General features: G+C 31.9%; 1 protein-coding gene across 2 annotated transcripts in view; it reads right to left on the minus strand.

Annotated features, from left to right (window-relative positions):
- FMN2 (formin 2) overlaps positions 1-16774 on the minus strand; it is a 446111-nt gene that overhangs the window by 378835 nt on the left and 50502 nt on the right. For both annotated transcript variants that reach the window (XM_051993530.1, XM_051993529.1), the window contains exon 2: positions 11903-12069. In XM_051993530.1, coding sequence (XP_051849490.1) covers positions 11903-12069 — 167 coding nt within the window. The remainder of the gene's footprint in view (positions 1-11902; positions 12070-16774) is intronic.

The raw sequence follows: 16774 nt of genomic DNA on the forward strand, positions 1-16774 counted from the left end.
AAAGTATCATCAAAATTGGGAACTGTGTATCTTAAGTGTTTTCATCAGAAATAGATCCAGTGTATTAAAAAAAAAAATAAAAAGATCTTAATTGCCATGGCAACAATCTTGGTCCTTAAACACTTTTTTGTACTATGCAAGCTTTTTATGAAATAATCTTTCTGTTCTTATAAATATGTGTAAAATTAACAAAAAATATGTATAATGAATAATGTTTCATAGCACTTTCAAGGCTTACAAAATACTTTGCCCAACCCAATTCTTCAAGATAATAAATATCACCACCACCACCATCATCATCATCAACATTTCAGGAGGAAAGTGATGATCAGATAACTTTCCTGCAGCCATATAACTAGCAAAGTCAGTGAGTTGATGTATAATCTCATTTTTTAAGACTTCAAGTACAGGGCTCTTTCAAACTATGCTGGGTGTATCACAAACAGACTATTTTAAACAATAGTGACTTTGAAGTGACTTAATGGAAAAGGAATTATAGTAGATTTTTTCTGAAATTTTGAAATTATTTTTAATCCCAAAATAATTTAGAAAAAATTAATAATTTTGTGAAATAGTCCTAAATTCTTAAAATGCAAAATAAGAAAATTATGATGAAAGACCCTTTATCCAGTTCTGGTGCTATGAAACATGAGCCATTATTTATATCTTGATAGATCATGTAATTGTAAGTATTCTAGCCATGTAAAAATTTTATAGCAATCTATGAAAATTTGTAGCTGATATTCTTTGTTATACATAATATGTAACCTTTGTTAAATTACATATATATCTTTAACATATATTATAAAAATAATCATAAAGTTCAGAATATAAAGATCAGGTGTTTTATTATATATAGCATAAATAATAAATAATATGTAAAATAGATTATATATAATGCAATATTTACATCATATATAAAATTTAATGACCTATGTTTTATATATATATATATATATATATATATATATATATATATACACATACACAAAGAATATTAGGAATACTATTTCCTTTCCAATAACAGTTAACTTAACAGATAGATTTTATTTTCTTATATATTGCATATATAACATAATGTAAAAATATTCTATATTATATAATGTCTATAACATAGATAATAAAAATGAGTTATATATATATATATGAAAGTATAAAATATCAACAATACTATTTCCTTTCCAATTACTGTATTTGTCTTTCTAATTAACTTACTGGTAAGAAATTTAATAGTATGAAATTAAGTAGATTTCATTTACAAATAAAATGCTATTAGCTAGGATTTTTCTTAACCCAGTTAATAGTATTTGGAAATTACTTTTTAGAGTCAGAATTTGAAGTCACCAGCAGAGGGCACCATATAAAACGTGAATCTTTTTATTAGACTAAGGCTGACTGGTTATATGTCTTAAATTTGATACAAGATATAATATTTGTTGGATTTTTAGTAGTGCCTTGTGAGTGTATTCATTACTAATGTCCTTTTCCATAACTTTTTTAATTTAGTCTACTCCTAAATTCTGACCAAGGAATGAAACAACACTGAGACTAAATGGTAAATGCAAAAGACATTTTGCACAAAATACATCTATTATTAGAAACACAAAACTATAATGAACTAGTAAATGACTGACAAAGTATTAATGAAGTACTTAGTATGTCTCAAGTACTGTTCTAAGTACTAGAGATACAAACTGTAAAGCAAAGTGATTCCTTCTCTTAAGAAGCTCGCAATTTAATTGTGGAAGTTATTCATACAAAAAGTTTCTGAGCCCGGCATGTAGAGAGACCCCATGGTATTTAGGAAGCATTGGCAAAGCAGATGTCAGAATTACATCAATGGCAATTTGTCCCATGTTATACATATATGAAGAAGACACTTCCCTTCTCTTCCACTTCTCAGGGGAGCAGATTAAGATTCTTAGTAAACACAATACTAGTAGATGAAACACTATCACAAATGTACACAGATATTGTACCAAATATATAAATAATTAGATACTTAGCTATTTTATGCAATAGGAAGAGATATGCTATAGCCACGTGCAAATTACACTGTTTTATGGAATTTTATTCCAAATCCTATTTTCTATAACTTAAAAAAATTTTTAATTAATATATATATATATATATATTATATATATATTCTATTCAGTAAAAGATTTCAGAGAAATTCATTCCATCACTGAAAGGGGAACAAGGAGAAAAAAAAATTGTTTTTTTTTTTAAGCATACATATGAAGGGTAGTAAAATATTAAAGGAAAATATTTAAAATACATCTTAAAAGGTATAATATTTTAGATCTTCTTGAATGAAAAATAAAGGCATTTTGCATCTCATTTCCTTCTAATGAGACCTCTGAGTGTGTTTAAGGAGGAAAGGGGAGGAGGGACTAACACTTCCCTGAATAGCATTTCTAGGCGATTCTGTTAACTGCCTGGAAACCAATTAAATCTTTCTCAGCTAAGCACTTCCTCAGTCACAAAAAAAAAAAAAAAAAAAAAAAAAAAAAGAAGAAGAAAAAGAAAAAGAAAAAGAAAATGACCAAAGACTTAATGAGCTATGTAGGAGGAAAAAATTCCTTCATCTAAAATACCTTTCATCAGATAAGTTAGTGTTTAACCCCTGAGAATTCCAAAAGCAGCAACATCTTTGAGAGGAAAAAAAAAAAGCCAAGAGCATTTCTCTAACCTCCAGGGTAGAAATCTTCTCAAAACACCAATCTCCAGAGGACTTGCAATTCTCTGTGGGTCTTCCTGAGGAATTTGTTATTTTGTCATAGGATGGTAAAAGGAGCATTTTTTTTTTATTTTATTTTATTCCTCCTGCAACTTTTGGTAAATATTAACCTTACCTGACCCAAACTTGAAAATTCACTTAGATCCTTAAAGATTCCTTAGATAAGAAGTCAGAAGCAGATTTCAATTATCCCTGACTTCTTGATGACATGTAAAACTTTCCTCTCAATCAGCCATTTTATGAACTCTCTGAATGTAATTCAATCTGGTTTAATTTACCTATAGAGTTTATTTGATAAATTTTATTTCCTTAAGAAATATATGAGATCCATTTATCTAAATTTATTCAATTTTCATGGCAGTAAAGGAAGTATGGGATTATGTATCTATCTTTTATATGGCCTAAGAAGAATGTACAAAATTTCAATAAATTAAAAGAATTATCTCTCTGTCACTCTGACAACTTGTGAAAATACTAAAGGTGTTTAGGATTTCTCTGTGGCCTAAACCTATATTTGAGCATAATAATAAAACTAGGTTTTTACCTTGTGGTAAATTGTGGTAAATATATTCTGGCAGCAGAGAAGAGATATTTCTCCCCTGACAATGTGGAGTGAGGGGAAAAATAATTAAAATGACTCAGTTATGCTACGACAAGCTCATAGTTTATCCTCAGTGTGATCAACCCTCATTTATAATAATATTATGGTTGGGTAGAAAAGTATTCCAGAAATTAGAGTGTCTCAATGTTTTATCACATGCCCTATCTCTACTTCTCCAGATTGGATGAGACCAAATAGCAGTATTGGCTCCCTGCACAGATTGATATGGAACATAGTTCCACAGTTTTCTCCCACAAAGGAACCCTATAAAGATATTTTAGAACTTTTTAAAATTTAATTTCACAGCTGATACATATTAACCTGGCACCCAGATTTTAAGAAAAGGACTATTGAAGAGGGTTTTTTACAGTTTCAGGAAACTTTCTGCTGTATCAAGAATCAGTCTTACTTTTTTTTTTTTTTTTAAACTGTTCTGTCTCTGTCACTCTTTGTCACTCTATTGTTGTCTATTTTTATTTCTCTGTGTGTATCTCTCCCTTTTTACTAGTGGTAACCTCTTATCAAATCTTAAATAATATACATACTCAAAGTTTATTCTATTATAGAACTAAAGGTGCAAAAATTACAGGTAAAGAAAGTTCTATTTGCCTTTAATTACTGTTCAACTGATTTGATTTCAACCATTTTGAAGAGAAGAAACTTTTCTTATCTGAAATGGAACAATCAGCCTAATTTTAAAATAAGGATGTCAGTTAAGTAGCAAGAATTTTACACACCTATTGTGCGATCTGCTAGGTACTGGGAAAACAAAGACAAGAATGAAATACTCTTCCCTCAAAGGTTTTATATTCTTTTCACAGCTTACCTTACTGCCCTTATCAAGATACATTTATTTGTAAATCTGATCTAAGTCCAATAAATTCCTTTTAAAAAATCACAGGCCTCTCCTTTTTCCTCTTATAAAACACCCCTTTTCCTTTTCTTTATTTTTTCATAAAACACATTTCAAAGTGCAATCAATGACCTTCCTCTAAAAAATGCAAGTTTTAAATAAAGGAAAAAGATGTAGCCACAAAGAAGTGTATTGTTCTGCTCGAGACACACTATATATCCCATATATACAATTTAGAATTATAGATTAAAGTACACATATAAAAAATTCAGTTTCACACCAGAAATTCATTAATGTTGCTCTTTTATCATCTCTTACCTGAATTATTTAAGTTGTACAGATAATAAAAGATCACCATGTTTTCTCTCAGTTTTCAAAGGAAACAAAATTGAAGCTTCAGGGTAGTTGCTATTTTTCTTTTTACCACATAAAGGACATTTTTGATACCTGGCTCAAAAAGCACCAGTAAATCAACTTAAGCTATTCAGGTGAAGTATGATGAGGGGCTCTAGTGAAAAGATATTCTAGGAAAATAGATTCAATAAGGGAAAGATCCTGAAATTCTGAAATATTGGAGGGAGAATGATTTTTGAAGGGATCCATCATCAGGAAAGTGGGAGCTAAATAGACTTGGATTAGGAATGGGAGGTTGAAAAAGCTCCAATATTAAATAATTGTACTTGTTAACTGTGCTAAAATGGAGGTTCTTAGACTTTTGTATCATGGATTCCTTTAAAAGTGTGGTGAAACCTACAAATCCTTTATTGGAATGTGTTTAAATGTTTAAAAATAAAATAGTATTATAAGGGAAATCAATTGCATTGAAATACAGAAGTAAAATTTTAAAAGAATGCTCAAGGATTCCAGGTTAAGAAACAGCTATAGAGTATAACAGAAAGAATAATGTGTAATAAGGCTAGAAAAAAAATTGAAATCAGGTTTTGAAGAGCTTTGAATAATCAACAGAGTTTATATTTGTTCCATAGGTGATGAAGAACTCTTGAATTTTATTGAGTAAGTGAATTATATGATCTGCCTTGATATTTTCAGAAAAAAAAAATAACTTTGGCATCTTGTGGAGTATGAATTGGAATGGAGGAAGACATTAATTAGGAAGCTATTAAAATATCCCAGTTAAGAGGTAATGAAGTCCTAAGTTAGTATGGGTTGTATGAGTAGAGAGAAAGAGATGGATGTAAGAGGTATTGTGGAAAGAAATTCAAAGAACTGATACTTAATTAAAATGTGGAATAAGGTCAAAAGAGGTTTGCATTAAGAGGACAGGTAATGAATTTAAATTGAGACATGTTTAATTTAAAATGTTGACAGTATATCCAGTATGATATTCCAAAAGGCAGTTTTGGGGGACGGGACTATATCACAGAGTTTAGAACTGAATATATAGATCTGTGAGCTATTGGAATAGATGATAATTAAGTGCGGAGAGAGATGATGGCACAAGACAGATTGTTTTGGTCTATCCAAAGTTGGGAGTGCAAGTGATTACCCAGCAAGGGAAATTGAAAAGTAAGGGCTAAAGGAATATGAGGAAAATCAAGGGAGTATAATATCATAAAACTCCAGAAAGGAGAGACTATGTGGGAGGAAAAAACTGTGAATCATGTCAAATGCTGAAGAAGTCAAAAGAGGTGAAGATTGAGAAAAGACCACCAGATTTGATAATGGATCATTGATAACTTTGGAGACAGCAATTTCATTTGTGATGAGACTGAAAACTAGTTTGCAAATGATCATAGAGTGAGTGAGAAGACAAAGGTGGGTAACAGATATAGGTAGCTTTATCTTTATTTTCCTACGAATTTAACTCAAAGTGAGGAGCAATCTTAAAGTGAGAAGAAATGTTGTGGTCTAGTGAGATTTTTTTCCAAGGTTGGGGGGGGGGGGTGTCTATTCAGAGGCATCAGAGAAGGAACCAAAGATAGGGAGAGATTAAACTTTAGAAAGATCCTTCTTGATCCCTGCTGTGCAACATTTGTCAGTATTAACCACTTTTCTCCTACATACTCTCTCCTATGGGACTTTTTGTGATACTGCTGCTCTGGGTTCTTTTCCATATATTTGTAAGCTCTTAGGACAGTGCCTGACTTAAAGTTGGTATTATATCAATGTTTATTTCATTTTCCTTGTCCTTTTGCATGATCACTAGATGTTCTTGTGTTGTTTAACAATGTGTGTGTACCTGAAATCTCTGTCCCAAACCTTTTTTCTATTCTCTCTCTCATTCATTGAACTCATTGTGAAGGCTGGACTAGCTCTCTGGAGGCCTCAGGATAAGCCAGAGTCAGGATAAGCAAAAGTCCTTCGTCTTTAGAGGAAAAAGTGAAGGGGATGGACAAAACTACCAAGAGTTTTGCCAAGGATCCCTCCTTGATTCTAGAGTCCAGAATCTCCACAATTTTCTCCTCCTTGTCCTGCCACCAAGTGAAGCTCTCTTGCCTCTCTCACTCCACCCCCTAATCCTTCCCTACAATTCTCTTAACCCCAAACAAAGACCCAGCATTAACTGAGAGAAAAGAAATTCCAAACATATGCTAATAGAGCTATTGTCCAATAGGTAATTAGCCATAAGTGCTCTGTGGTCTGATTCAACTGCACCTTTTCAGAGTTTCAGCCCTTTACACTTAATCAAACAAATAATAATACCCATACACTAGCACTCTATTACTCACATTGTTAACCCAACTCAGGCGTGCATAAAAAGGAAAGATTAAAAAGGAATAAAAGGAACTTGGCAAACAAAACCCCGCCTGTTTACCAAAAACATCACCTCTAGCATTTACTTCTATGTGTTTAATTACTACCTCTTACAGGTGATCCCCATATTAATGTATCTAGCCCTAGTAGTCTCTGGTGATCTTGTATTCTTCATTGATAACAGCCTATTTGACATGTCAAATTTGATATCTTGTAAGCATCTCAAACTCGACATATTCAAAACAACTCCATGTCTCCCTCCCCATAAATAACTATATCACTTCTCTGCTCAATAGATAAATCAGTCCTCTGTGGCTTTCTATTACCTTAGGATCAAATATAGACCATCTTGATATTGAAACAAACTAAATACATTCTTTGTTTTAAGGCTTATTACACATTATTACTTGATTTCTTGAACCCTATGAACTATGGCCAAGTCACACTGTCTTTTTCTTGATGTGAGACCTAGAAGATCTACTTCTTTTTCCCATACCTTTGTACTTGCTGCATGCCCTCCCATTCCTATCCTCCCTAATACATCCACCCCATGTCTCAAGTGAACTCACCTCTGCCTCTGAGAACTGGAACTTCTACATGAAACTTTCTTGATTTCATATTGTTTTCCCCTATTCAAAAATCACCTCACCAAGTCAAGGGTTGTTTTCCCCCCTATGGCAATTGGGGTTAAGTGACTTGCTCAGGGTCACACAGCTAGTAAGTGTTAAGTGTCTGAGGCCAGATTTGAACTCAGGTCCTCCTGACTTCAGGGCTGGTACTCTAACCACTGCACACCTAGCTGTCCCTCAACAAGTATTTTTGAAGTACCTATAATGTGCCAAACACCAAGCTAGTCACTGGAGAGACAGAAAAAGGCCAAAACAGTATCTTCCCTTGAGGAACTTATATTAATGTATATATTATGAACATAAATATAACAGTAGATATTATAAATATATTAGGATATATGCCAATGACAATTATCTTGTTTCATAATATATAGTATATACTATATTACATATGATATATAATTAAATATAATTATAATTATGTATTTATATTGGAATCCAATATTATACCGAAATCTGGATCAACATGGAAAGGCAGAAAATATAATTATATAGAGTAACTGTTGCTTTGCTCCATTTCTAGGCTCCTCAACTACTTGTTCATTTGCTTCAAACTGCAGATGTTTTCTCCTTGACCTATATCTATATCCTTCCATTTTCCCAATAGGCTCTGTACTTATAGACTATTAATTTTTAATATCTATGTATTATATTTTATATATATATAATATATAGATATACAACACAATAAGATTATGTCTGTCATACTGTTGATACAGTATAATATTTATAATTACTTATACAAATATAAGCATAATAAATTGGAATTTATCCTGATAATAGATTTTAATGCATTATGATGTAATACATGATATGTAACATACTATAAATACAATATTAAAAACATTTTAAGAATATATGTAGGTATATGTAATACGTTATAATATGATTGTAGGTATAAATATTACAAGCATTACATATTATATATACATAATAATTAAGTTTATTAAGAATATATCAACTTTCTACTCTTTTGTATATGTACTATTTCCTCTGATACTGTATAAGCTCCTTGAGGACAGGAAATATTTTGCTTCTGTCTTTGTATCCCTATTCTCTATTTCTAATTTTAGTGATTAGTAAATCTTTGTTGCTTGGGTGAATGATGGCACCACTGTCAGAAATGAGGAAATTAGTAGAGAAAGGGAGTTTTCTGGGGAAAATAATAATTAAGTTATAGCTCACATTTATATAGATTCATTTTAGATTCCTGATGCCAAATGAGAAAGGCTACCTGAAATGGTTTTCAAAGGATATCTCTTCCCTGAAAAATCATAAAATATCTTTCATGGCCTACAACTTTATTGTAGAAGCTGGGAAATCTATTCATAATAACAAAATCCCAGACTCTTCTTCTACTAACTTCGAAGCACTTTTATTTTAGAGTTTATTTCATGAGTGAGGGAGTTAGGGAACTATATATGACAATTATATGAAAAAGAAAAAATTATGTAGTATTATTTGGACTCTTCTTCCAATGACAAAAAAAGAAAAGCATGACAAAAAGATTGGACAAAACAATAAATTAATTGTATAAAGCAATAATGCTTTTTTAAAAAAAAGATCAGTTTAGGTATTGTGTTTTATCTTTTAATTTTGTCTTTATTTTTTGAATCTCCTTTCTAATCTTTGAAATAATTTATGAGTAGCAAATTTAGTGGCTTCCAGAAAATTAAATACTCTCTTTTGGCTGAAAGGATACTTCTCTCCAGATATCATAGGCATCAAATTAATTTTTTCCTGTTCCTGAAATGAGTTGTGATCAATGAAGAAGCATTTTTATGCCCTTACTAAGTCCTAGAAAAATTCTTAGCAATTACTTCTTTTACAATTTCAAAAAGTAATAAAACATTTTCATTAGTAGAGAAGAAAGGGATACTTCTTACATTTGTATTTACAAGTCATAAACAGAAATGGAAGTCTCTCATTCCAGCAAGTAAACTGAATATCTAAGCTATGCCAAATAGCCAGCTATATATATATATATATATATATATATATATATAGGTTTGGTGGCCTCCCAATAGCTATTTGTTAATATGGATAAAACATTCTATTTCCATTGACAACAGCCTTATTCCATACTGATCCCTCATTAGCATCTCAGATCCTTTGAATTTATACTGATTCTAATATTTCTTTTTAAAAAGTACAAATTCTTTGAGTGACCCATTTAAAAAAAAACTATTAATAGCCAAAGTTCTACAAAGGTCTATTAAAGTTTTGCTTTATTTTTTTTTTTTGAGCCTTCTCATTTTCAAATTTTTCCCCTCACTTGGGACATTTTTATTTGTTTGTTTTCAGGAAAAGGGTGGGAAAAAGAACAGGGGTTTCTTTTCTCAAATGCTGGGGAAAAAAATAGAAAACTGATTCCCTATTTGAAAAATAATTCCTCTTGGAATAGCATTTTTTTTAGTAGAACTGTACTCTAACATCATCAACAGAATAAAAGAAACTGATCTCTCCAAATAGACACTTCCAAGTATTTGTGATTTCATCAGTGTGAATATTACAATGCATATTGGCAAATTCTCTATAACTTAGTAGATAGGGAGTTTCTATACCTGAAAAGTTCATCACTGTAATGAACATGGTGATGAGCTTCTTCCAAATGAGCAAATGTGGCCCAAAGACAAGAATACTGAATCAGTATGTGACTGGATGTAAGTATATAGGGGTGTGTGTGTGTGTGTGTGTGTGTGTGTGTGTGTGTGTGTAAGGGAAACTGCAGGGAGCTGTCTCCTCCAGCAAATAAAAAGAAGAAATAGATGTGAGACTGATACTACTGTTTTGGTTACCTCCTTTCTCTTTCCCCCTCAAACCCTGTTTCTTCATGTTTTTTGCTTCTGAGCTTCATGGAAAAGAGTATAAATTGCCTTGGGAATAGATTCAAGCAAAGGCAGGTACTGAACATAGGATATAAACAACAGCTTTCTGCAGTTGTGTTTATCAGAGGTCTCTCCTGACTTGTGAAGATCCTATTTCTTTTGGTGATTGACTTTAAAAGCTTCAAAACTCTGAGGGAGAGGAAATAAACACTGCCTTCACCCTGCTTATTATGCTCCTCAAGTTCTGTCTCCAGGATGACTCACACTTCTGTCAGAGAAGACAGAGGGGAAAGACTCAGATTTATCCAACCGCTCCTATAGGAGAGGGGAACTATTTTTATGGTACTGAACAAACCCAGCCAGCAGTGGTCAGCTGACATGTCCGTGTAAAAAAAGAACACAAGCTTTGAAGAGACACAAAAGAATTGCCTTGAGAAGAAGGCTTTACTAGTACTGAACATCCTAGGGAAACTTCTCTCAGAAGGAATGCAGCCAGAAGGTGACAAAATAGCCTGTTCAGTCACTGACCCATTTTAGTGCAAATTTTGAATAGAAGTTGAGCAAGAACAAGGATTTCACTGGTTCACAGAAGGAAAGGGGAAAAAAGAAACAAAAACACCTCCTTTTATTCCATAACACTTCTCCCACCAAGGACTATACATTTCTTTCCAAAACTTATCACTTAAAGAACATACCCACCTTGGAGAGATGATGCCCAGATTAGTGGATCAAACCATCTTGGAACCAAGTATGAAAGTAATGACATGACTTTATCCTTGTTAGCACTGACCTTTATCCAGCTGAATCAATCATGTACTAATCCTTTACTGACAATAATTCCTACACATTTATTCACAAATGTGAGTCTATTGCAACTAATACCCCACAGAAACCACATACCTCTAAGAAAGACGGGTGATATTTTTGCTTTAAAGTAATCCGGTTGTGTTGATGTTCTTAAAAATGATGACTATATCTTTTGAATTGCCTTCCTAGGGCATTAATTGTCTTGATTAGCAATGGGTAGGGAACAAACAATGAAGCTTCTTCATGTGATTATTTAAATACGTAGATGAGTTATGAAATGTATTGATGTAGTATCCAAGGTTTCATGGAAACCCGGGTCCAATGGGAACAAGTCTCACCCTGTGGAATAGCATCAGCTGAATCATAGGAAAGATATTATATGCTATTATGCTCCTGGAAGAATGTGTATACAAGTACCTGCACAGCCAGGAAAGATTACTTATCCAGACAATACACTTATCAGTGATTGAGATGTAGATTAGAAAATGCTCGATATAACTGTCTGCTAAGCAAAGGAAGCTTGGCAGATTAAAAGCAGCCATAAAGGGGGAAAATGTGAAAACCTGGAATATACTGAGTTCATTTGAGAACACCTACAGAGAGCCAATGGGGAAAGGCAGCATGTATGATGTTCTGTTCAAAATATATAGGGTGATTAGAGAATATTAGAGATCAAAGATACCATTCCTGCAGCCTGGAATACAAACATGGATATATTCCATGACTTACATCAAATGGAGCTGAGCTTTGCTGAGCACTCTGGTTACACTGCTCCCTGAAGCAATCGCTGAAAGGAAGTAGAAGACCCATCGCAATAATCCGAGAACAAAATTTCTCCGCTTCTTCTGGTGGTGCATTCTCTTGCTGGCTAAACAGCTTTTCCAACAGAGTACGCCCTGTCAAGATTATGAAATATAGTAATTAGGAGAGGGCTCACTGATAACTTTTTTCAGAACATCCCCATTAGAGAAGCACCAAAGATAATCACCAGGAGCAACAAGGTTTTTAATATTACCCTATGAGGTGGCTGGCTATAATAATTGGACTGAAAATGAAACTCCTTAGCAATTTTGCGGCCTGGGGAGAAAGAAGTCACAAAGTTTGCTGATACAATTAATCACTTGAACTAGAAGATGCTAAACCAGAAAAGTTATGGATTTGAGATGTTTCCACCTTCAAAAGGGATAGGTGGAAGGAATTGAGTGAGGGAGTATAGATGACAGGTCTTTGCTTGTTTACTTTGGAAAAATCCAAAGAAAGGTATTCACAACATAAATGGAACATTAGGAAGAGCCCTAATCATCTGTGATTCAGGAAATGAGGGTGCTTAGCCCCATTGTAGCAAACTCAGTCACCAAAAAACAAATAAATAAATGAAATAAAATGAGCCGGAAGAAGTATCTTTTTTTTTTTTTTAATGAGGATAGGAATATAAATTAATATAAAATGAATATAAAATTCATAAATATAAAACCATCATTACACCTTCAATATGTCAAACATAGGGCTTATAGATTTAGAACTTGAAGGAACCTAAAGAGTTGCTTAGTCCAACCCTTTCATTTGACAAAAGAGGAAAATCGGGCTCAAGAGATTAAATGTCTCCCCAGTCACATATATAGTGAATTGCAAAGACACAATTTAAATACAACATCTCTAATTGCAAATCCAGTTCTTTTGCACTCCACCATAGTTTGAGTTCTCGATAAGTTTTGGAGAAAAATGGGAATTTTTTTCAGAAAACTCATCTTACTTGACTGATCTTGAGGAGAATCGATTATACAGGAGATTGTGTTAATTGTGTAACAAATGTGCATGTATTATGGAATCATTGCATTCATTAAAAAGCAATCACAAAGTTTGGGTCACAACCTTTTTGTAATGAAGAGACCATAAACGATGGAAAATGAAGAAGTAAATAGATCAGGCCAGCTATTATAGAAAATTATCTAGAGAGTTGTTGAAGAATAGCAGGAAAAAGCTTCAGGAAGATATATAGAAAAGAATGTTTAGGGTTCTCTGGGTGAAATTTGATGCAATGTACAGTGTTAAATTAATTTTCATTAATACTTATTATGTGCTTACAAATTATATTACAAAATACTGAACAATCTAAATAGTTGCCTAATTTTGCTTTTTTGCATCTCCTCACATTCTTTACATAAAAAGCTGTTACTCCTCTACTCACAAAACTTCAATGATTCTCTATTACTAAGTGAAAAATAATATCCTTATTATTTTGCCATTCCAACCATCAACAACCTCCCTTTTGGGATTTTCATCACAATACTTCCCTTCCATATTTTATATTCCAGTCAGACTTAACTACTAATCATTCACTCCCATTCTCATTCTTTCTTCTGTACTCACTGTGGCTTTTTTTTTCCTTTTTTTTATTTTACTTTAAATTTTTTGTTTCAATTTGAAATTTGCTCTCACTTCTTCCCTCCCCAATATTGAGAAGTCAAGACAGACAATATCTATTATACATATGAAGTCATGCAAAGCATTCCCACATTAGATATGTTATGAAAAAAAAAAAAAAAACAAAACTTCAGTTTTCACTTAGACTGATTAATTCTCTCTCTGGAGGTAGATAAAACATTTTTTATCATGAGTCTTTTGGAACTGACTTGGATAATTTTCTTTCTCAGAGTAGCTAAGTCTTTCATAAATTTATTATCATTACATGTTATTGTTATTGTTATTATGTTCAATATTCTAGTTTTGCTCATTTCACTTTGCAACAATTCATCTAAGTCTTCCCAGATTTTCCTGAAATATTTAACATCTTAGAGCACAATAGTATTCCATTACAATTATGTAACAAACTTGTTCAACCAAACATTCTATTACATTGTCTCAGTCTTCCCTGAGTATTGAAAATTTCTCCAATTGTTTAAATCTCTCTTTGTTTAAAGAATGTTTTTTTTAAACTGTGTTCATACAGTTCCAGTAAGAGTTTTGATAAGTAGACTCCCAAGTATTTTATATTATCTGTCTGTATATTAAAGGTAATTTCTCTTTCTATTTTTTTTGATACTGGACTTTCTTGAATATATAGAAATACTGATGGTATTTGGGAGTTCATTTTATATCTTGAAACTTTGCTCAAATTGTTAATTGTTTTAACTTTTCATTTCATTCTCTAGGGTTCTTTACACTATTGTATCATCTGCAAAAAATGATTTTTTTTGTTTCTTCTTTACCTATTCTTATTTCTTCAATTTATCTGGTTTTGTTTCTATAGCTAGAATGTCTGATATTGTATTGAATAATAGCAGTGATAAGGGACACCCTCACTTCTGGTTTAGTTCTAGTTTATCTTTATTGATAATGCTTTGTTCTTAGTTTTAAATAGGTACCATTTATAATTTTAAGAAAAGTTCCATTTATTCTTTTGCTCTAGTGTTTTTAGGAATGGGCATTATATTTTATCAAAAGTTTTTTTCAACATCTATTGATATAACCACATGATTTGTTATTTTTATTATTAATATTGTGCACATGTTTCCTAATATTGGACCAGTTCTAAGTTTCTGGTATAAATCCAGCCTTTTCATAATGTGTGATCTTTGTGACATGTTGCTGTAATCTACTCACTAGTATTTTATTTAAAATCCCCACTAGTTTTCTACTCACACCCCTTCCTGTATCTGGAATGGATTTCATGTCCAATTATTGAAATTCCTCCTTTCCTTTAAGACAATAGGAGATAGTAGACACAAACATTTTTTTTTTCACACATAATGTTTTATCCTCTTATTATAATTGTATTGATTTAATTCATCAAAAACCTTTTCAATTTCTTGAAATTGAAACTATTTCTTTTTTTATTATTGCTTTTGTTTCTTGCTTGGTTGAGAATGGAAATCTTTTATAGCTATTCATAGGGGGAACAATCTCATTCTCTTTTCATTATCTGTTATAGTGTGATATTTTATTTTGGAAATATAAATATTTTGAAATTATTGTAGTATATGGTGTAAAACAATGATCTTAAACTCAAGTAGAAATGAAGTCCGTTAATCTGTAAATAAGGATTCCTGCAGGCAACATATTTATTTAGTTGCAAAAGGTGTTGTTACCTAAGTTTTATTGTATTTTCATTTATTTTATTAATATGTTTCAAATGTTGGTTCAAACTTATAGATGTAATATATTGAATACAAAATGTGGTCGATACTTTAGCTGGTTTGTGATTAGTTCCTTTTTATCCTCATTTTAAAAATAATAATGCAATGTATATGGATATATTTGGAAATTATATAAAAATAAAAAAATAAAACTTTCTTAAACAAAAGTAAATATTATACCAGACTAATCTAGATTTTAGCAAAATATTTAATAAAGTTTCTATATTTGTGGGAAAAAAAACATGTAGACATGAAGAATGATGACAATGTAATTAGATAGATTCAGACTAGATGAATAACCAGACAAAAAGAATAATGATTGCAGCAATATATGTGGGGTGTGTGTGTGTGTGTGTGTGTGTGTAAATAAAATCACTTCATTTGGAATTATCTAATGGATTTCCCAAAGATTTGTTATTTGTCCTATGATGATAAGCTTTATTTTGGTAAAAATTATAGATCTAGAGTTGGAAGTGGTCTCATGCTATGTAATCCAATCTCTTCATTTTAAAGATCAGGAAATCAAAATAAAAAAAAAAAGTTAAAATGACTTGCCCAATTGATACTGGTAGTAAGCATTAAAGATTTGAATAAAGGTATAAATGTCTTGTTTATAAAATCAGCAGAAACAAAACTAGAAGTGACAACTAGCAAATTGGATGGCAGAAAAGTTTCAGGAAGATGTTCAAATTGAGCTGAATTAAATGTAAATTTTATATTGATATATGGCTTCAAAAACTTTTGAGCATGCCCAGTTTGCCTAATATTGAACCTGCTATATCACCTTGTTACATGATTGGAGGTAACCTTATTTTATTGGTTGCTTTTGTCTTTAAGCTGTTGAGAGTTAATCTCTACCTCTTTTGCCGCTTTTTTTTTTTTAACACTTTGGGAATACTGTCACTACTTGCTATGTACAATATGAACTCTAGTTCTCTTGTTTATTTGTTTTCTACTCAGATTCTAAGAAAAGGGACTGGGAGGTGTTCATTTCTATTCTATTTTATAGTTTCAGATGCTGAAGAATCTGTTATTTTTAAGTCATGGCAACATTTGATCTAGGATTGTAGTCAAGATCTTTTAGACAACTTTTAGTCAAGATCCATCATACCTGAAACTGGAACCAAAGGTTAGATTTTGGACTTAAACCAAATTATGCACTATAGAAATAGATCAAGGATATAGGAATTGGGCTAGATATTAATCCACATCTTTTTTTTTTCCTCTTGAGAGGATGAGGTGGTCATAGCTGGGGCCAGAGGAAAGTGTTGGAGGGGACTTATATCTCCAATGTGTTGGGAATAGTAAGTTTGTTTATTTATGATTATATCATTGAGTAAAAATTACTTTGAAAAGGCTTAATGATGTTACATTCACATGCAAGATGGGAATAATATGAGTAGACAACAATTTGAAAAAGATATTAATACGACAATCTTTAGATACGTAACATTTCAGAATGAGG

This window comes from Antechinus flavipes, chromosome 4 (genome assembly GCF_016432865.1).
Source record: "Antechinus flavipes isolate AdamAnt ecotype Samford, QLD, Australia chromosome 4, AdamAnt_v2, whole genome shotgun sequence".
Lineage (NCBI taxonomy): Eukaryota > Metazoa > Chordata > Mammalia > Dasyuromorphia > Dasyuridae > Antechinus > Antechinus flavipes.